The sequence below is a fragment of the Lissotriton helveticus genome, chromosome 2_1 (genome assembly GCF_964261635.1).
Source record: "Lissotriton helveticus chromosome 2_1, aLisHel1.1, whole genome shotgun sequence".
In the NCBI taxonomy this organism is placed as follows: domain Eukaryota; kingdom Metazoa; phylum Chordata; class Amphibia; order Caudata; family Salamandridae; genus Lissotriton; species Lissotriton helveticus.
In genome coordinates, this window is record NC_136059.1 from 1,033,366,283 (window position 1) to 1,033,382,493 (window position 16,211).

At 44.4% G+C, this 16,211-nt stretch overlaps 1 protein-coding gene across 3 annotated transcripts in view; it reads left to right on the plus strand.

Moving 5' to 3' along the window:
• Window positions 1–16,211, plus strand: part of UBQLN1 (ubiquilin 1) — a 440,323-nt gene that overhangs the window by 412,323 nt on the left and 11,789 nt on the right. For all 3 annotated transcript variants that reach the window (XM_078675823.1, XM_078675826.1, XM_078675824.1), the window contains 2 exons: window positions 5,049–5,164; window positions 5,796–5,964. In XM_078675823.1, the coding sequence (XP_078531949.1) occupies window positions 5,049–5,164; window positions 5,796–5,964 (285 nt within the window). The remainder of the gene's footprint in view (window positions 1–5,048; window positions 5,165–5,795; window positions 5,965–16,211) is intronic.

Here is a 16,211-nt window from a genome sequence, read left to right on the forward strand (position 1 = left end):
ATCTTCCATCCCGTGGTGGACAAAGAAGCAGAACATGCAAGTAGGAGTTCTCTTCCATCAACCTCCTCCTACACAAACGATCATCACAGACGCGTCGTTGCAAGGCTGGGGGGCGCACATGGGGCCTCTTCAGGTACAGGGTCTGGGGTTGTCCAAAGAAAGCACCTACCACATCAACTTGCTGGAATTGAGAGCAGTCCACCTGGCTCTCAAAGCGTTCCTTCCCTCACTTCAGGAGGAAGAGGTTCTAGTACAAACGGACAACACCACCACGATGTACTATTTGAACAAGCAGGGAGGAACCCGCTCAAGGACTCTATCACTAGAAGCTCAGTGCATCTGGCATTGCCTTCTGGCTCGCAAGTTGTCTGTTCAAGCAGTCCACCTCCCAGGAGAGCAGAACGTGAGGGCGGACGCATTAAGTCGGCACTTCGAAGACAGAGAAGACTGGGTTCTCAACGACGAAGTGCTAGAAGACATTTTCCAGTCTTGGGGTCGTCCTTCCATAGATCTCTTCGCGGACGACGTAAACAGCAAATGCCCAAGCTTCGCCTCAAGGTTCTATCGACCAGGAACGAGAGGGAATGCTCTTTTGATCGACTGGTCAGGGGAATTTGTGTACGCCTTTCCACCCCTTCCGCTGATCCCGAAGGTGGTGAGCAAGCTGAGCCACTCGTGCACAACAATGATCCTGATTGCCCCCGATTGGCCGAGGCAATGGTGGTACACGGACCTACTTCACCTGTCAGTGTCTCCTCACAAGAGGCTTCCATGCAGGCAGGACCTGTTATCGAAGATGAACGGGAGGATTCACCATCCCAACCTTCCGTCACTGAACTTAGCAGCATGGCTCCTGAGGTCATTCAGTACGGCCATCTAGGACTGCCACAAGACTGCATGTCCATTCTGAGAGAAGCACGACGTCCTTCCACAAGACATTCTTACACATGCAAGTGGAAGAGGTTCTATAAGTGGTGCATGCTGAATGGTCACAATCCTGTGAAGAGTCAGGAAGAAGCAGTTCTTCCATACTTGTTGTACCTGGCTAAAGCAGGTTTGAAGTTTAACTCCATTAAGGTGCATTTAGCCGCTATAACTGCTTATAGGCGATCACCTTCACAAACCTCTTTTTTCCAGTTGCCAGCAGTAAAAGATTTCCTGCAAGGTCTTAAAGGTGTACCCTCCTGTAAGGCCTCCTTCTCCTTCCTGGGAGCTGAACCTAGTACTATCAAAGTTGATGGGCCCTCCTTTTGAGCCCATTCATAAAGCTACTTTACAGCATATTTCCTGGAAAGCGGCTTTTTTGGTAGCGATTACGTCAGCCCGTCGGGTGAGCGAGATCCAGGCCCTCTGTACCAAAGAGCCTTATACAGTGTTTCATTTGAATAGAGTGGTGCTCAGAACGCACCCTTCTTTCCTGCCGAAAGTGGTGTCAGATTTTCATGTTAATCAGTCGATCTCTCTGCCCATTTTCTTTCCCAATCCCTCTACTCCAGCTGAGAAGGCTTTACACTCTTTGGACCTGAAAAGGGTTTTAAAGTTCTATCTGGACAGGTCCAAGTCTATTCGACATTCTGATCAATTATTTATTAACTATGGATCGATCAGAACTGGTCATGCAGCATCGAAACGTTCCATTTCCAGGTGGATCGTTTCGTGTATCAAACTTGCTTTCCAATTGGCGCAGAAACCTCTGGGGTTTACCCCTAAAGCGCATTCCACTAGAGGTAGAGCTGCCACGGCAGCTTACCTGCATAATGTGCCCATGTCTGAAATTTGTAAAGCGGCGACCTGGAGGTCTGTCCATACATTTACCAGACATTACTGTCTAGATTCGGACACGAGAGCAGATACCCAGGTGGGCCAGGCCGCCCAGAGGAATCTGTTTAACAGCTGAGTTATCGGCTATTATGACTTGGTTGGGTCATGTACTTCTCATTTACCTGCAGGGGGTTGATGGGCTTGCTATTCTATTCAGTGATTATGACTATTGATGAGGATCCCCTGGAAGAGAAGGATAAGTTACTTACCTGTAATCCTAGTTCTCTTCCAGGGGTATCCTCATCAAAGTCATAAGCAACCCACCCGCCTCCCCAGGTCAATGAGATTTGGTACTATTACAATCTTGTGGTTGAGCCCTGTCTTCAGGGTTATGCAAAGAACAACTGACCTAACTGTCACCCCTAAGGCATGATGGGAAGCCTGGGGTCATGGCTGCCTTAAAGGCACGGTGCCAGTTTTTTGTTGAAAATGGTTTCATTTTCTATGCTATTGTTTTACAATGCAGCCTGAGGGCTAACAATGTCTATTTATAAGCAATTTTCAGGATTTATGAGTGGTTTTACTCATTAAAACACAAAGTTCAAGGGTTATTTGACCTAATGTGTTTTTTGTTTCCTTACTAATTGCAGTGCAAGTATATGTGTTTACATTGTTTTAGCCTCAGTTGTGGAGCTGCATTGGTGTGAGAAAAATGATATATGTACATACATATATGTGGAGCGAGATATATGTGTTTTTTACATATATATTTTTATATTGTTTCCAGGGTCCCGCACATGGGCGGGAATATTCAGTGCTTATGACTTTGATGAGGATACCCCTGGAAGAGAACTAGGATTACAGGTAAGTAACTTATCCATTTCATCTAACCCTCAAAGCTTTCTATCAGAACATTCAGGGCAAGGTAGTGCTGGAAAAGACATTCAACATGACTTCCATGTATTAACTGCAGAAACAGGGCGGTACCCACTCACACCAGCTATCACCACTGGCGCAGAAGAATTGGCATTGGGAGAATCAGCATCAAATCGACCTCCTAGCAAAGTAACTCCCATGAATAGACCTCAACTTTGCTAACCTACTCAGCCTGACGCATCAACAAGCCCATGAGTAGGAACTCCACCCACCTGTCCTACTCCCCACATTGGGGTTTCCTTCAAATAGATCTATTTGTCACTCATGAAAATGCAAAATGCCAAATCTTTGCCTCCAGTTTCCAACAGTCTATGGACAATTCTCGATGGATGAACTGGTCACGGTTATTTGCCTACGTTCCTACTCCTCTCTCACTCCTTCTGTTAGGGGGATAGAACACCACAGAAAACTTTCCTCACGCTCATCCTGGTGGCTCTCATATGGGGCTGACAACCATGTTCCTCAGCTCTCCTTGAGATGTTTATTATACCTTACAAGAGGCTCCCCAACAGGCCGGACCTTCTCACACTGAAACAGGACAAGATCAGACAACAAAACCCCAGTCAAATCAATCTAGCAATTGGGTACCTAAGGTCTTAGAGTTTGGATCTAAATCTCCCATAGGAGTGTATGCACATCCTAAAATAAGCTTTTAGACCTACAACTAGAGCTTGCAGCAATCTGGACAAAGGTATCTAAATGTTTGGACCCCTTTCAACCAACTGTTAAAGACCATGTTTATTATTTGCTTCACCTCCGGAGATCGGGGTTAGCTTCTGTACGCTTACACCATGGGGCTTTTTCTGCATGTATGCAAATTCGAGAACATTGTTCCATGTTTTGAATTGCAGATATTGAAGCATTTATGTGAGGCCTTAAGATGGTTTTCCCACCTGCCCCACTCTGGATCCTTAACACAGTACTTACAAGACTCATGGGTCTTCCATTCAAACCACTACATTCCTTTCCTTTGTTATTCCTCTCCTAGAAAGTAGCTTTCCTCATAGCTGTTACCTTGCCAAGACATAGATGCAGTACAGCCTTTTACCTTACAACATCCTTTTATCCAGGTTCATGCAGATAGGGTTGTTCTTGGAATTTACCCTAAATTTCTGCCCAAGGTGGTCTCTGCTGCTGTCTCAACCAAACACTTGAGATGCCAGGCTTTTCCCCTTACTCATCTTCAGTAGCAGAAATAGCCCTTCATACCCTAGATGCTTCAAAAGGCTCTAGTGTGCTACATTGATGGAGCTAAATCTTTTCATAAATCTCAATAGCTCTTTGTTGCCTTTGCTAGACCTCATAAAGGTCAGCCAATATCAAAAGCTGGCACAGTTAGATAGATCATTACATATATCCAAACTTGGTACTTAAAGCATTACTTTGTGGATATTCTCGTCTGTCAGCAGTCTAAAGTTGGCCAAACAGTACTAAGAACGGCTTCAGATATCTGTGCCACATACTGATTAACCACCACTTACTGCTTTACACTCTGAGCAGACCTGTGCATCTACAGCCATGCATGCTACGAACGGAACATGCTACTTACCATGTAAGCATCTGTTCTTAGCCTGTAGTGCTGTAGATTCACATTCACCCACCCACCTCCCTAGATTTAGCATCTTGTTTAGACCCCTTTAACATTAGAATTTGTAATTCATATATTATGGTGTAGTCACCATATTCTAACTGATCACCACTTTATACTTATGCTCACCCGCTATGCAAAAATACAATCTAACAATAGTTTCCCCCATGCACATGGCTAACTGAGAGGGACTTGCAGACTTCCTCGTGACTCGCAGACTTCCTCGTGACTCAAAAACACTTTTTCGAACAAAAGCAACTTTCGATGTCCAAGCCCCACATTATATGACAGGATTATGCAGAGCATTTGACTCTGCAGCACTAAAGGCTACTAATAGATGCGTACGGGTTAAGTAACGTTTTCTTCATACACATTGCTTGTTGCCCATATAATGATAGAGAATCTGACTTTAAATCCAGGGACAGACACTGGTTGTTAGTCTTGTACTCCTAGTCTCATATGGAAGCTGCTCTTTTTTCTGGCCTATTGAGAAATGAGTCTTCTCTGTAGTGTTTAAACTTTGAGCTCATTTTAGAGCTATATAACTATTTAGCGTTAACCACAGACGCCCTTCAATGTGGTAGGAAAGCGCCTTGTCTTATATAAAACACCAAAAAGCTAGCCTGACAATAGATGTCTCCTCTGCAGTGAACTTTTTGGCGTTCAATTGCTTTTTAATTACAGATGCACTATGTAGACTACAGTCTTATCCCACTTTCCAGTTTACTTCATCCACAGATTTTGTCAATTATATTTTTTCTAGATGCAGAGTCCAGACACATTATCTGCTATGTCGAATCCTCGCGCAATGCAAGCTTTGCTACAGATTCAGCAAGGTCTGCAGACATTAGCAACAGAAGCACCAACGCTTATACCAGGGTAAGAATCTTTAAATGAAACAATCATAATTACTTACTGCCCCTTGTTTCATATTGCTGGAATAAAGATGTGTCCAACTATTGGCGGGCTTAAATAAGAAAACGTGTTGACAGTGTATTGTAAGGAATATAACCACAATTAAAATTACAAGGCCATGGATCAGTTTTAGGGACTATAAAGTTGGTTTTCATACTGAGTTACTTACATTTTTTGTTTTTCAATCAGTCTTTGTGTGCAAAAATTCTTAGGATATGTTTTGTGCTTGCTTAGCTGGGTAACTTATCGTCTGGACTGCTATTCAATGTCAGTGGTCAGTTCAGCTTTCATGCAGTATCCTTTTCACATGTTTGAACCTTAAACTGACTGGCGGTTTTTCCTTCGTATTAGGAGATCCCACGCAGGTGAGGAATGGTCCCTAGTAGTTTTGCTATTACTTCATATCATTCTTTGAGAACAATGGCAGGTCTAGGTCAGTTTTTCTAGGACAGATGCAAATAGTGCAAAATCATAAAGTTGACAGTCAATTTAGAAATCTGTAATCAAAAGAAAATTGTTAAGAATCTATGAAAGGGTGCTGTTTATTTTTTGGCTCTTTCTACATTTGTTGCTAACAACCTTTTCGTCTTTACAGTGTAGCACCAGGTTTGGGCGGCATGGCAGGCACTGGTGTTCCTCCAGGGCCCGCCGCACCCGCCCCTGTACCTACTGAAAGTACCACTCCATCAACATGCGTAACCGAGCCTGAGCATCAGCAGTTCGTTCAGCAGATGCTGCAAGCACTTACTGGAGCTACCCCTCAGGTATGTTGTTTTTAAGCTAAGAAAAGAGCAATCATACAATAATAAACATTGTTTGTATTTTGTATGAATGTATACATACACTTAGCATCTTCCTGACATCTAGTTAAGGGTTTGGACGTTTGCAGGTTGTTTTTCTTGGAAATATCTCGAGTCACGATATATTACTGACTAATCCTCTAGGTGTGTATAGAGCATGGCACTGACTCCATCTTAGATTGTTTTTTCACTGCCATCTGGTTTGTTCGTTCACCAAATGGGATCCGAGGTTGTTGTGGATCTTGATGTTTTGTCGGCCCCTTCTGTGGTTTTCTATCCTACCGCATTGGGCTGCTTAGGGCTCAGTCACTACCTGTGTTCCAACACACAGTCTTCAACACCTTAGAGAACACAGTTGTCACCAAAATCTTCGGGGACCCAGCACTGTTCCTGACCAACCATCGCCTGAGAATGCTGCACTTGTGATAGAACACACACCATTTCAGAATTGCCCTTGCTGCTGCATCAAATATCCGTGGGTGGACCACCATGAAGTGTGTAATATATGCAGTGCTTAATCTGAGCCAGTGGTTTTTAGTGCTCGGCACCAGCACTTAATTGTCAACACCAGCGCTTCTGACAGTCTGCCACAAGGTGGCACTGTCTGAAATGACCACAACAAAAGTCAATTATTAATTCAATATACATTAAAAATTACTATTCCCAAGCCATTCATACAGCTTCGGGGCCTGGAATAGTCCGAATTTTCACACTTGTAGGAGTGTGATGGTTATTAGTTAGGTTGTTACTATCGTTGGCAGCATGGCAGACGCAATGTATGGGGAAAGCTGCAGTGGCCTCCTGACAAGAGACCTGGCACTTTTTAGTTTTTTATTTAACAGATTAAGCACTGAAGATCTGCCTATTGTTGACCACACCACCAATGAAGTCCATGCTCAAGGTTATGAGTATGTCTGCTTCTCAGGACAAATCCAGGCCCTTCAGAAGACCCAAAGACCCCTCGTTGATGCAAAGCACTGCTCCAAAGGGAGTCTGGCCTCAAGCCCAGAACTCCGGACAAAGAAAAAATGATGCAGCGGAATAGATCTGGAAACCTTTTTTTGTCGGAAGGACACTTGGATGAATCCTTCACCTGGAATATATATCCAACAAGATTCCTTTATACATACCAAAAAGCAAGTACCAGTATGTAGCCCAAAGTTGTTTTTATATTTATATCCAAATATTTTTTGGGAATTATCAGTATATGATAAATTATATATATATATATATGTATATGTATATGTATGTATATGTATATGTATATATATATATATATATATTCACTGAAAAAACCATAGGTTATAGACCATATATAGTTAGGAATTAGCATTTAAAAAACCTCATTTTACTCACACAAAACCATTGAAATTCCATATATAGTTAGTTGCACTAACTATATATCGCGCACCCGCAATCCACTGCTGATGATGTCACATATTACATCATTCATGACATGGTCAGTGACATCACTGATGACATCTCAAATGACATCACGGATGACATCACTGATGACATCATCCAGTGACTGTGTGTTTCTGTAAAGTTAAAATATGTCTTACATATTGAAGAATGAGTGGAAGTATAAGTGTCTGGACGAAGGATTTAGTAGGTGCATGACTGAATGTATGAGTGAGTGATTAAATGTCTCTCACTGAGTGCATGGGTTAGTGACTAAACTGTCTTAATTTGTGCATCATTATGTCTGTTGTTCTGTAAACTGCTGCATGTGTTGATCAGTAGCTATATGAGTAACTATATGGGTTATTGATTGATTGCCCAAGTATTTGCATGGGAGACTGAGTGTGTGTGTGGCTGGCTGGGAGGTGTGTGACTCTGTGCAGATCAATGTGTACTTGTATCAATGATTGTATAAGAGACTAAGTATGTGTTAGTATATGGTTGAAAACGTAAGGTGCTCTATGTTTAACTGTATAGATTAGAAAATGGAAGTGTGATTGATTCTTTACAGGACTGACTAGGTGTGTGAGTAACTCCATGGATGAGTGGCAGAGTGTGAGTGTCTGTATAGGTGTATGAGTGCATATGATAGTGTTGTAAAGATGATTGATTGTATGTATGAATGATTGTATGGGTGAATGAGTGAATGTGTGTGTAGACGTAGGAATCAGTGAGTGCGTATGTAGTAACTAGTATTGGTGTGTCAATTGTTTCAAAAATTATACTCTGTATTTAACACTGAGTGTAACAGAGGTTATATTAAAATGTGAGGAGATGCATTGTATTGTCACATGAATGATATCATCAGTGATGTGGTCATTGATGTCATCCGTGATGTCATCCGTGATGTCATCCGTGATGTCATCAGTGATGTCATCAGTGATGTCACTGACCATGTCATGAATGATGTAATATGTGACATCATCAGCAGTGGATTGCGGGTGCGCGATATATAGTTAGTGCAACTAACTATATATGGAATTTCAATGGTTTTGTGTGAGTAAAATAAGGTTTTTTAAATGCTAATTCCTAACTATATATGGTCTATAACCTATGGTTTTTTCAGTGAATTTTCAAGGTTTTGTAAATGCTAATTCCTAACTATATATGGTCTATAACCTATGGTTTTTTCAGTGAATTTCAATGGTTTTTTAATAGCAAATATCATAAGCTGTCGAATGTCAAGTACGTGGTAAGTGAAAACATTTTCGTGTTTATGCACACTGATCTGCTTTGAATGGTGCCCCCCCCCCCTCATTTCTATTAGGAGTACTCTCTCTTTGCACATAGTGAAGGGTAGTTAACGCAGGCCTTTGCCCCCGTTGTAATACGTCGTGCCTGCTTCTCTCTCCATTTGATTGATTGTTATCCAAGTATTTACTGTTTTAGAATTGGTTCTCTTTGGTTCATTCTCTATTTACAAACAAACACAGAGTCGCAATACTCTGTTTAGTCTTCGCAGATAACGAAAAATCGTGTAAAAAAAAAAAGAAAAGGAATCGAGCAAAATCAGTAGGCCACTAATGGGATCTCTTTTTGACCTCGCTAAAATAGAAACATTAGGAACAACCCCTCATGACAAATACAAAACTAGTGAGATGAACTGAACTCCACACAATGATGGCTGCAAAACAGCTTGGCTCCGCCACCCACCCCGCCCAAAATAACGATAAAGAGCGGCTGCCATGATTGGTTGTGGAATGGCCACGACGGAGCTACGAAATGGTGCTGCTCTCATGCTAACCCCAGCTTCAGTCTGAATATCCAGAAACACTGTAGACTACCAATTCGATCAGTTCCGGTAGCGCCCCAATGTAACCCGGTAGAGAAGAACTAGCCCTCCCCTCTTTGACTGATGGTTCTTGTTGCCTGTCCCTTCTGTTGTCATTTAACAGAACTATTTAGCCTGCTGAAAGGGGTTGTGTTCCAACCGCTGGTTGGTGGAGACATTTTGACTATATTCTGGACCTGCGTTGTCGCGTAATGCGTCATATGACGCGCCGCGTTAGCGCATCCGGAAGTCATCCGGGGCGCGCAGCGCGTAACGTAAGCATAACAAGTCATGTGACTTGTTAATAAAACTTTTCATTGGTTCATTTTACTTTTCTTATTCTAATGATGAAAGGCTTGGTCATATGACCTAAAAATTACGCTTTTTATTACTTCCGAACATTATTTTTTCTTAAATATATGTTATAATGTTCCAGGCTAATGTACTTTCCCGGAAAATTTACAACTGACCTGCAAGTAAAATATATTCTTTTTTCGAGAAAAAGAGCGTTTCTTCGTCCCATGACGGAGCCGTTGAGCAAAAGAGGGTCGACCTGCTGTCTTAGTCGCCGATACGCCTGAATATGAGATTCTTATCGATCACTTTATGTTGCAGGAGTAGAAAACACAACAGCCCTTGACCATTTATCTTTACTGCGTTCCTTCGAATTATACCTTTTACCCTTCATGTAATTGGTCTGCTTTATTTCACTTGCCTTTTACTGATTCTAAAACAGTGACTATTATTAAAAACTTTACCAATGTATATACTACTACCATGTTTTCTTTTAAAAACCTTTATTGTGAAAATTTCATTATACAAATACGAGCCTATAACCACGTGGGCCGGCCACGGAGCAAACTGTAATCGTATATGATGAGTAGACATTTACACTGTAGAGGAACGTAACGGGCGGGCCATTAGGTTGCAAGAACTAAGGTGTCTAACAGTTACGGAATCGGTGGACGTACATTTTATAATTAAAATACGACAGGGCCAGTTACAATAAAATTATCTAGATATACATTTGCGGGCAAGTACCATGGGTGACGTTAATTCGAACTTTCAATAGTACAGTAATCAATAACACATCAGAACTTAATATCAATAGGGATGTCGAAATATTCAATCAATTCTCGTCCCCGCCCGCCATGTGCTTCAAAACTGCATACGTATCTCGTGATTTCAAGGTTCTGCAACCAGTACACAACAAGGAGTTACGAGTCCCATTTATTCCGGCGCCATTTTGGGCGAGGACGGGCAGGTCCAGGATATAGTCAAAATATCTCTACCAACCATCGACTATGATGATGTTCATATGCTGTATTTATTAGAGTAACACTCATCTGTCCACATGAAATTAATTTGCCACAATCTAAACATGTCATTTTAATCTTTCCAAAGTTCTTCTAAATATTTGGGACCGTTTCCCTTGCCTCTGATGCTGTCAGTGCCACTTCTTTGATGAATGTACTAGCAGGTCAGGGGTTCTCCTCCAAATCTCTCTTTTATGCAGCACTATAATTAATTGGTGCCACCTCTCCATATGACGATGCATGGTATAGTTACCATAACTATATTTTTTTTCGGTTCCTCTGGAGAGTTCATCGTGGCAGATGAAGCGTGTAACGTACTGGGCATTTACCTTTTTTTGCATGTACAGGAAAGGAAAAAAAAATCGAGCGTCCGAGTTCTAAGGTGTCCCAGGGTCATTTTAGTGGACCAGGCCCAAATCCAAAGAACAGGCCGCCATTTTGAGAGTCCTGTTGCAGCCGCCTGTCGCTGTAGCATCAAGAGCAGCCGAAACTCAGCTGAATGGCAACTGAAACGGTAAAGGGGCGCCCCACTACAGCAGACGAGCCTCCACCTAGGAAGGCCCGTTCACGCCGCCTCCCCCCCCCCCCCCCCCCCCCCCCCTTCGGGCACCCCACGCCGTTATTCGGAGCAGTATTGTAGGATGGCCACACCAGTGCGGCAACTTGCTAGACATCACCTCGGTGGTAACCGAATCTCAACGCCTTGTGGTGTCTTCTATTCAGAAAACATTGTTATGCTGCCTTCGACCTATTCGCCGCAAGTGCGCACACAACTCAACTGCATAGCTTGCTAGACACCACCTCGGTGCCATCCGGATCTTGGAATCTCAGCGCCTTTTGGTGTCTTCTCTTCAGAAAATATTGTTGCGCTGCCTTTGGCCCCATTCGCACATCGGTCCGCTACTGACGCCATCTCACAGGCTAATGAGGCGCCCCACGCCGACTTTCAGCATTGTAGGATGGCCACACCAGTGCACCTTACTAGACACCACCTCGGTGCCATCTGGATCTTGGAATCTCAGCGCCTTTTGGTGTCTTCTCTTCAGAAAATATTGTTGCGCTGCCTTTGGCCCCATTCGCACATCGGTCCGCTACTGACGCCATCTCACAGGCTAATGGGGCGCCCCACGCCGACTTTCAGCATTGTAGGATGACCACACCAGTACAGCAACTTGCTAGACATCACCTCGGTGCCATCCGGATCTCGGCGCCCCACTGCAGATGAAGTGCCTCTCAACTATGAAACCACCACGGTGACATCCGGATCTTGGCGCGTTGTGCTGCCTTCGGCCTATTCGCACATCGGTCCGCTACTGACGCCATCTCACAGGCTAATGGGGCGCCCCACGCCGACTTTCAGCATTGTAGGATGACCACACCAGTACAGCAACTTGCTAGACATCACCTCGGTGCCATCCGGATCTTGGCATCTCAGCGCCTTGTGGTGTCAGTCAGAAAATATTGTTGCGCTGCCTTTGGCCCCATTCGCACATCAGTCCGCTACTGACACCATCTCACAGGCCAACAGGGCGCCCCACGCCGACTTTCAACATTGTAGGATGGCCACACCAGTGCGGCAACTTACTAGACACCACCTCGGTGCCATCCGGATCTTGGCGCGTTGTGCTGCCTTCGGCCTATTCGCACATCGGTCCGCTACTGACGCAAACTCACAGGCCAACGGGGCGCCCCACGCCGACTTTCAGCATTGTAGGATGGCCACACCAGTGCTGCAACTTGCTGGACACCACCTCGGTGCCATCCGGATCTTGGCGCGTTGTATTGCCTTCGGCCTATTCGCACATCGGTCCGCTACTGACGCCGCCTCACGTGCCAACGTATTTTCTCCGCATTTTATACCCTATGCCGCATAACAGGTCATGTGACTTGTTTATAAAACTTTTCATTGGTTCATTTTACTTTTGGTTTCCTAATGATGGAAGGCTTGATCATATGACCTAAAAACAACACTTTTCATTGGATGAAAACTTTTTTTTTTTCCCAAACGATGAAAGCCCCACCTTGTTTCTGGATGTTTCAGACTGAAGCTGGCTTCAGCATGAGAGCACCACCATCTCGTAGCTCCGTCGTGGTCATTCCGCGAGCAATCATGGCAACCGCTCCCCACCAGAAGCCTACAGGAGTCGGGGGCCCCCAAAACTTTTGATAAATCCTCAAGGCGGAGGGGACGCTTTCGAGAATGGGGTCCAAGACCTAGCAGACAAGCGTCCGATTTCCAAGGTGTCCCAGGGCCATTTCAGTGGACCAGGCCCAAAAAGGAAAGAGCCTGCCGCCATTTTGAGAGTCCTGTGACAGCCGCCTATCGCTGCACCGCAAGAGTGGGCGCAACTCAGCTGAATTGCGGCTTTTGACACAGTGGACCAAAAACGGACGGAATGGCAACTGAAACGGTAAAGGGGCGCCCCACTACAACAGATGACACTCCACCTGGAGAGGCCCGTTCACGCCGCCTCCCCCGGGGCGCCCCACGCCGTTATTCGGAGCAGCATTGTAGGATACCAAAACCAGTGCGGCAACTTACTGGACATCACCTTGGTGCCATCGTTCTGCTGCCTTGGAACTATTCGCACAACAGTTTGCTACTGATGACCCACCCCCCGCGACGCCCCACGCCAGAAATCTGGACGTTGTGCTGCGTTGGGACTATTCGCACAGCCGACCGCTACTTCGTTGTTTTTCCCTAAAAATGTTTATATGTTATTACTGTTTTTGTTTTCTTGTATATATTTATAAGTTATTAAAGTTTTATAATCTTACTACTTTATTGGAGTGCTATATATTTTTAATGTGACACATAATTGTAAAAACTTTGATGTACAAAGAGTCATCCCTGGAATCTTCCGCTTCAGGCTCGGTCCCCTCCCCAATCACAATACAGGATGGTTTTCAGATAATAGGAACGCGTCTGCTGTGACGGATCTCATCGAGTGTGGGCCTTGATCTACTATAACTCCTTTGAAGAGGGGTGATTCTTTACAGCTGGGGCCATAAACTACATCTGCAGGGCTAGCTGATACCCTAGGACCGGCCTGGACAATCGGACACAGAGGAAAAGGAGTGTCAGAGGGTGCGGTAGTGAATAGGGCGAAAGGGAGGTGTCGGGCGGGCACAGGGTGTGATTCTCAGGGAAGAGCAGCGCAGATGGGGGGTGGTTTATTACCCATGCATAAGACAGAGAGCGGGGGTGACCACTGCCTGGGGGAGATGCTTGCGAGGGTGGGGAGTCATGCTAAGGATCGACAGCGTGCACAGAGTGGGTCTGGTCAAGGCATCTAAAATGACTGCCGTGCACGACAAAAGTGTGGCATTTGAAAAAAGGCAAGATGGCGCAGACAATGTTTTTCAACACTTCCTGATTTCCTTCGAATCGAACGTTAACAGACGTTGGGGCATATTACCAAAGTTAAGCGATATTTATCCCTAACGATGCTTAGCAACGATTTTTTTACCGCTAAGCATCGTCAGAAATTATCGCAGATAAACCTTGCTATTATCAAGGTTTATCGCAAATACGATAAAAAACGACCGCAATGCATTAATATCGCTGAAAACTCAGCGATATTCATGCATTACCGAGCTAATGCTCTTAGCCATGTTATCCACCTCCCATTGGATAACATGCCTTAGAACTGCTCAGGGCAGGTGCTAGCTTTTGGAGATATTCGCGCTTATCGCGAATATTTCCAAAAGTTGATAATAGGAGATAGCGATGTTAGCGACTGTTTCCAGTCGCTAACATCTTGGCATGCCCACTTTGCATGTCATTAGTGATAAATATCACTCACATGCTAAGTGGGGCCCAAGATGGTCGCTATCTCCTACTAGCCGTCGCTAACTGGTGTTAGCAACAGCTAGGTAATACAGATATAATTTTATCTCCTCGAAGCGGAGCGCTGTTACAGATATATATCTTTTTTTGAACGTTAATTTCTCAAAATCCACTGGAGCACATATATTGAGACCTAGCAAAGGCACATCGGACTACCAGTCCCTACAATTTTGCCAAGTTTCGTGCAAATCCATTCAGCCGTTCGATTATTATTATTTTATTTTTTTTGCCTCGCGGGGCCCTTTTAAAACCTCCACATCAAACCTAAGAGGTCAAGGAGGATCTACTATGCCCCCTTATGGTCATTTGCCCCTTCGCTTTGGCCTCCTCTTGTCTCTCGATCCTACCGAGAGACAAGATGGCGGCGGCTACGGACTGTTTGGAATGTTTACAAACGCCGGAGAACCAATCCGCTTCGCAAACCTCCGTTACGCGAAGCGGAGCGCTGTTACAGATATATATCTTTTTTTGAACGTTAATTTCTCAAAATCCACTGGAGCACATATATTGAGACCTAGCAAAGGCACATCGGGCTACCAGTCCCTAATATTTTACCAAGTTTCGTGCAAATCCATTCAGCCGTTCGATTATTATTATTATTATTTTTATTTGCCCCGCGGGGCCCTTTTAAAACCTCCACATCAAACCTAGGGGGTCAGCGAGGATCTACTATGCCCCCTTATGGTCATTTGCCCCTTCGCTTTGGCCTCCTCTTGTCTCTCGATCCTACCGAGAGACAAGATGGCGGCTGCTACGGACTGTTTGGAATGTTTACAGACGCCGGAGAACCAATCAGCTTCGCTTCACAAAGCTCAGTTGCGCGAAAAGTACGCGAACTGGAGCGCTGCCCGGTCCGCTGTTACAGATATATATCTTTTTTTGAACGTTAATTTCTCAAAATCCACTGAAGCACATATATTGAGACCTACAAAAGGCACATCGGGCTACCAGTCCCTACAATTTTGCCAAGTTTCGTGCAAATCCATTCAGCCGTTCGGGCTAAAAGTGAGGCCAACCGCCCTATGGAAAACTCAATGTTAAAAACACGTTTTGGGACCCCCCTTTTTTCTCGGCCCCCCCTTGACGAACCCCCCCCCCAAATTTTCAAGGGCTGCTCAGAAACAAAATGTGCCATTTTCCTGAAAATTTCAGCCAATTCCGTCCACAAACGCCAAAGTTATTAGACATAGAATTTTCAAAAATCCCATAGAGAAAAAATCCTAACTATATATACCTACTGGCGACCGCCAGTAGGTAATATATATATATATATATATATACACACAATTCAATATACAAGAAACTCAAAACACAAAAAGCAATAAACTATCACAAATACATCTGTACACATATATATATATATACAGTTCCTATTTACCCTAACTATTATTGTGGATGCAAAATACCATTTTTTGAAGCACAATAAATATCTTTTGCAATCCAAATTAACTCATTCGGCGCTTATTACGATCTCAGCTCATCATTAGGCACAGTGGAGCTGTGCTCATGACAAGCTGAGCTCGTCATAACTGCCGCTGACCGCCCACACGGGGCTAATACCCCTCCTGTGCGGGCGTTCCACAGGAGTAGGCGGAGTCATGATGAGCTCAGCTCGTCATGAGCACAGCTCCGCTGTGCAGCATGACGAGCTCAGCTCGTAACGAGCACCGCGGTGTCGCGCGCGGCCCCCCTCCCCCGTGGGGGAATTAGCCCCAGGGCGAAGGGGTTAATGAAGATAGCCCATCTACATACACACAAGAGGGAAAGTTCCTGAACCCTCTTCACTTTTTAGGTTGTGCTAAACCATTCTTTT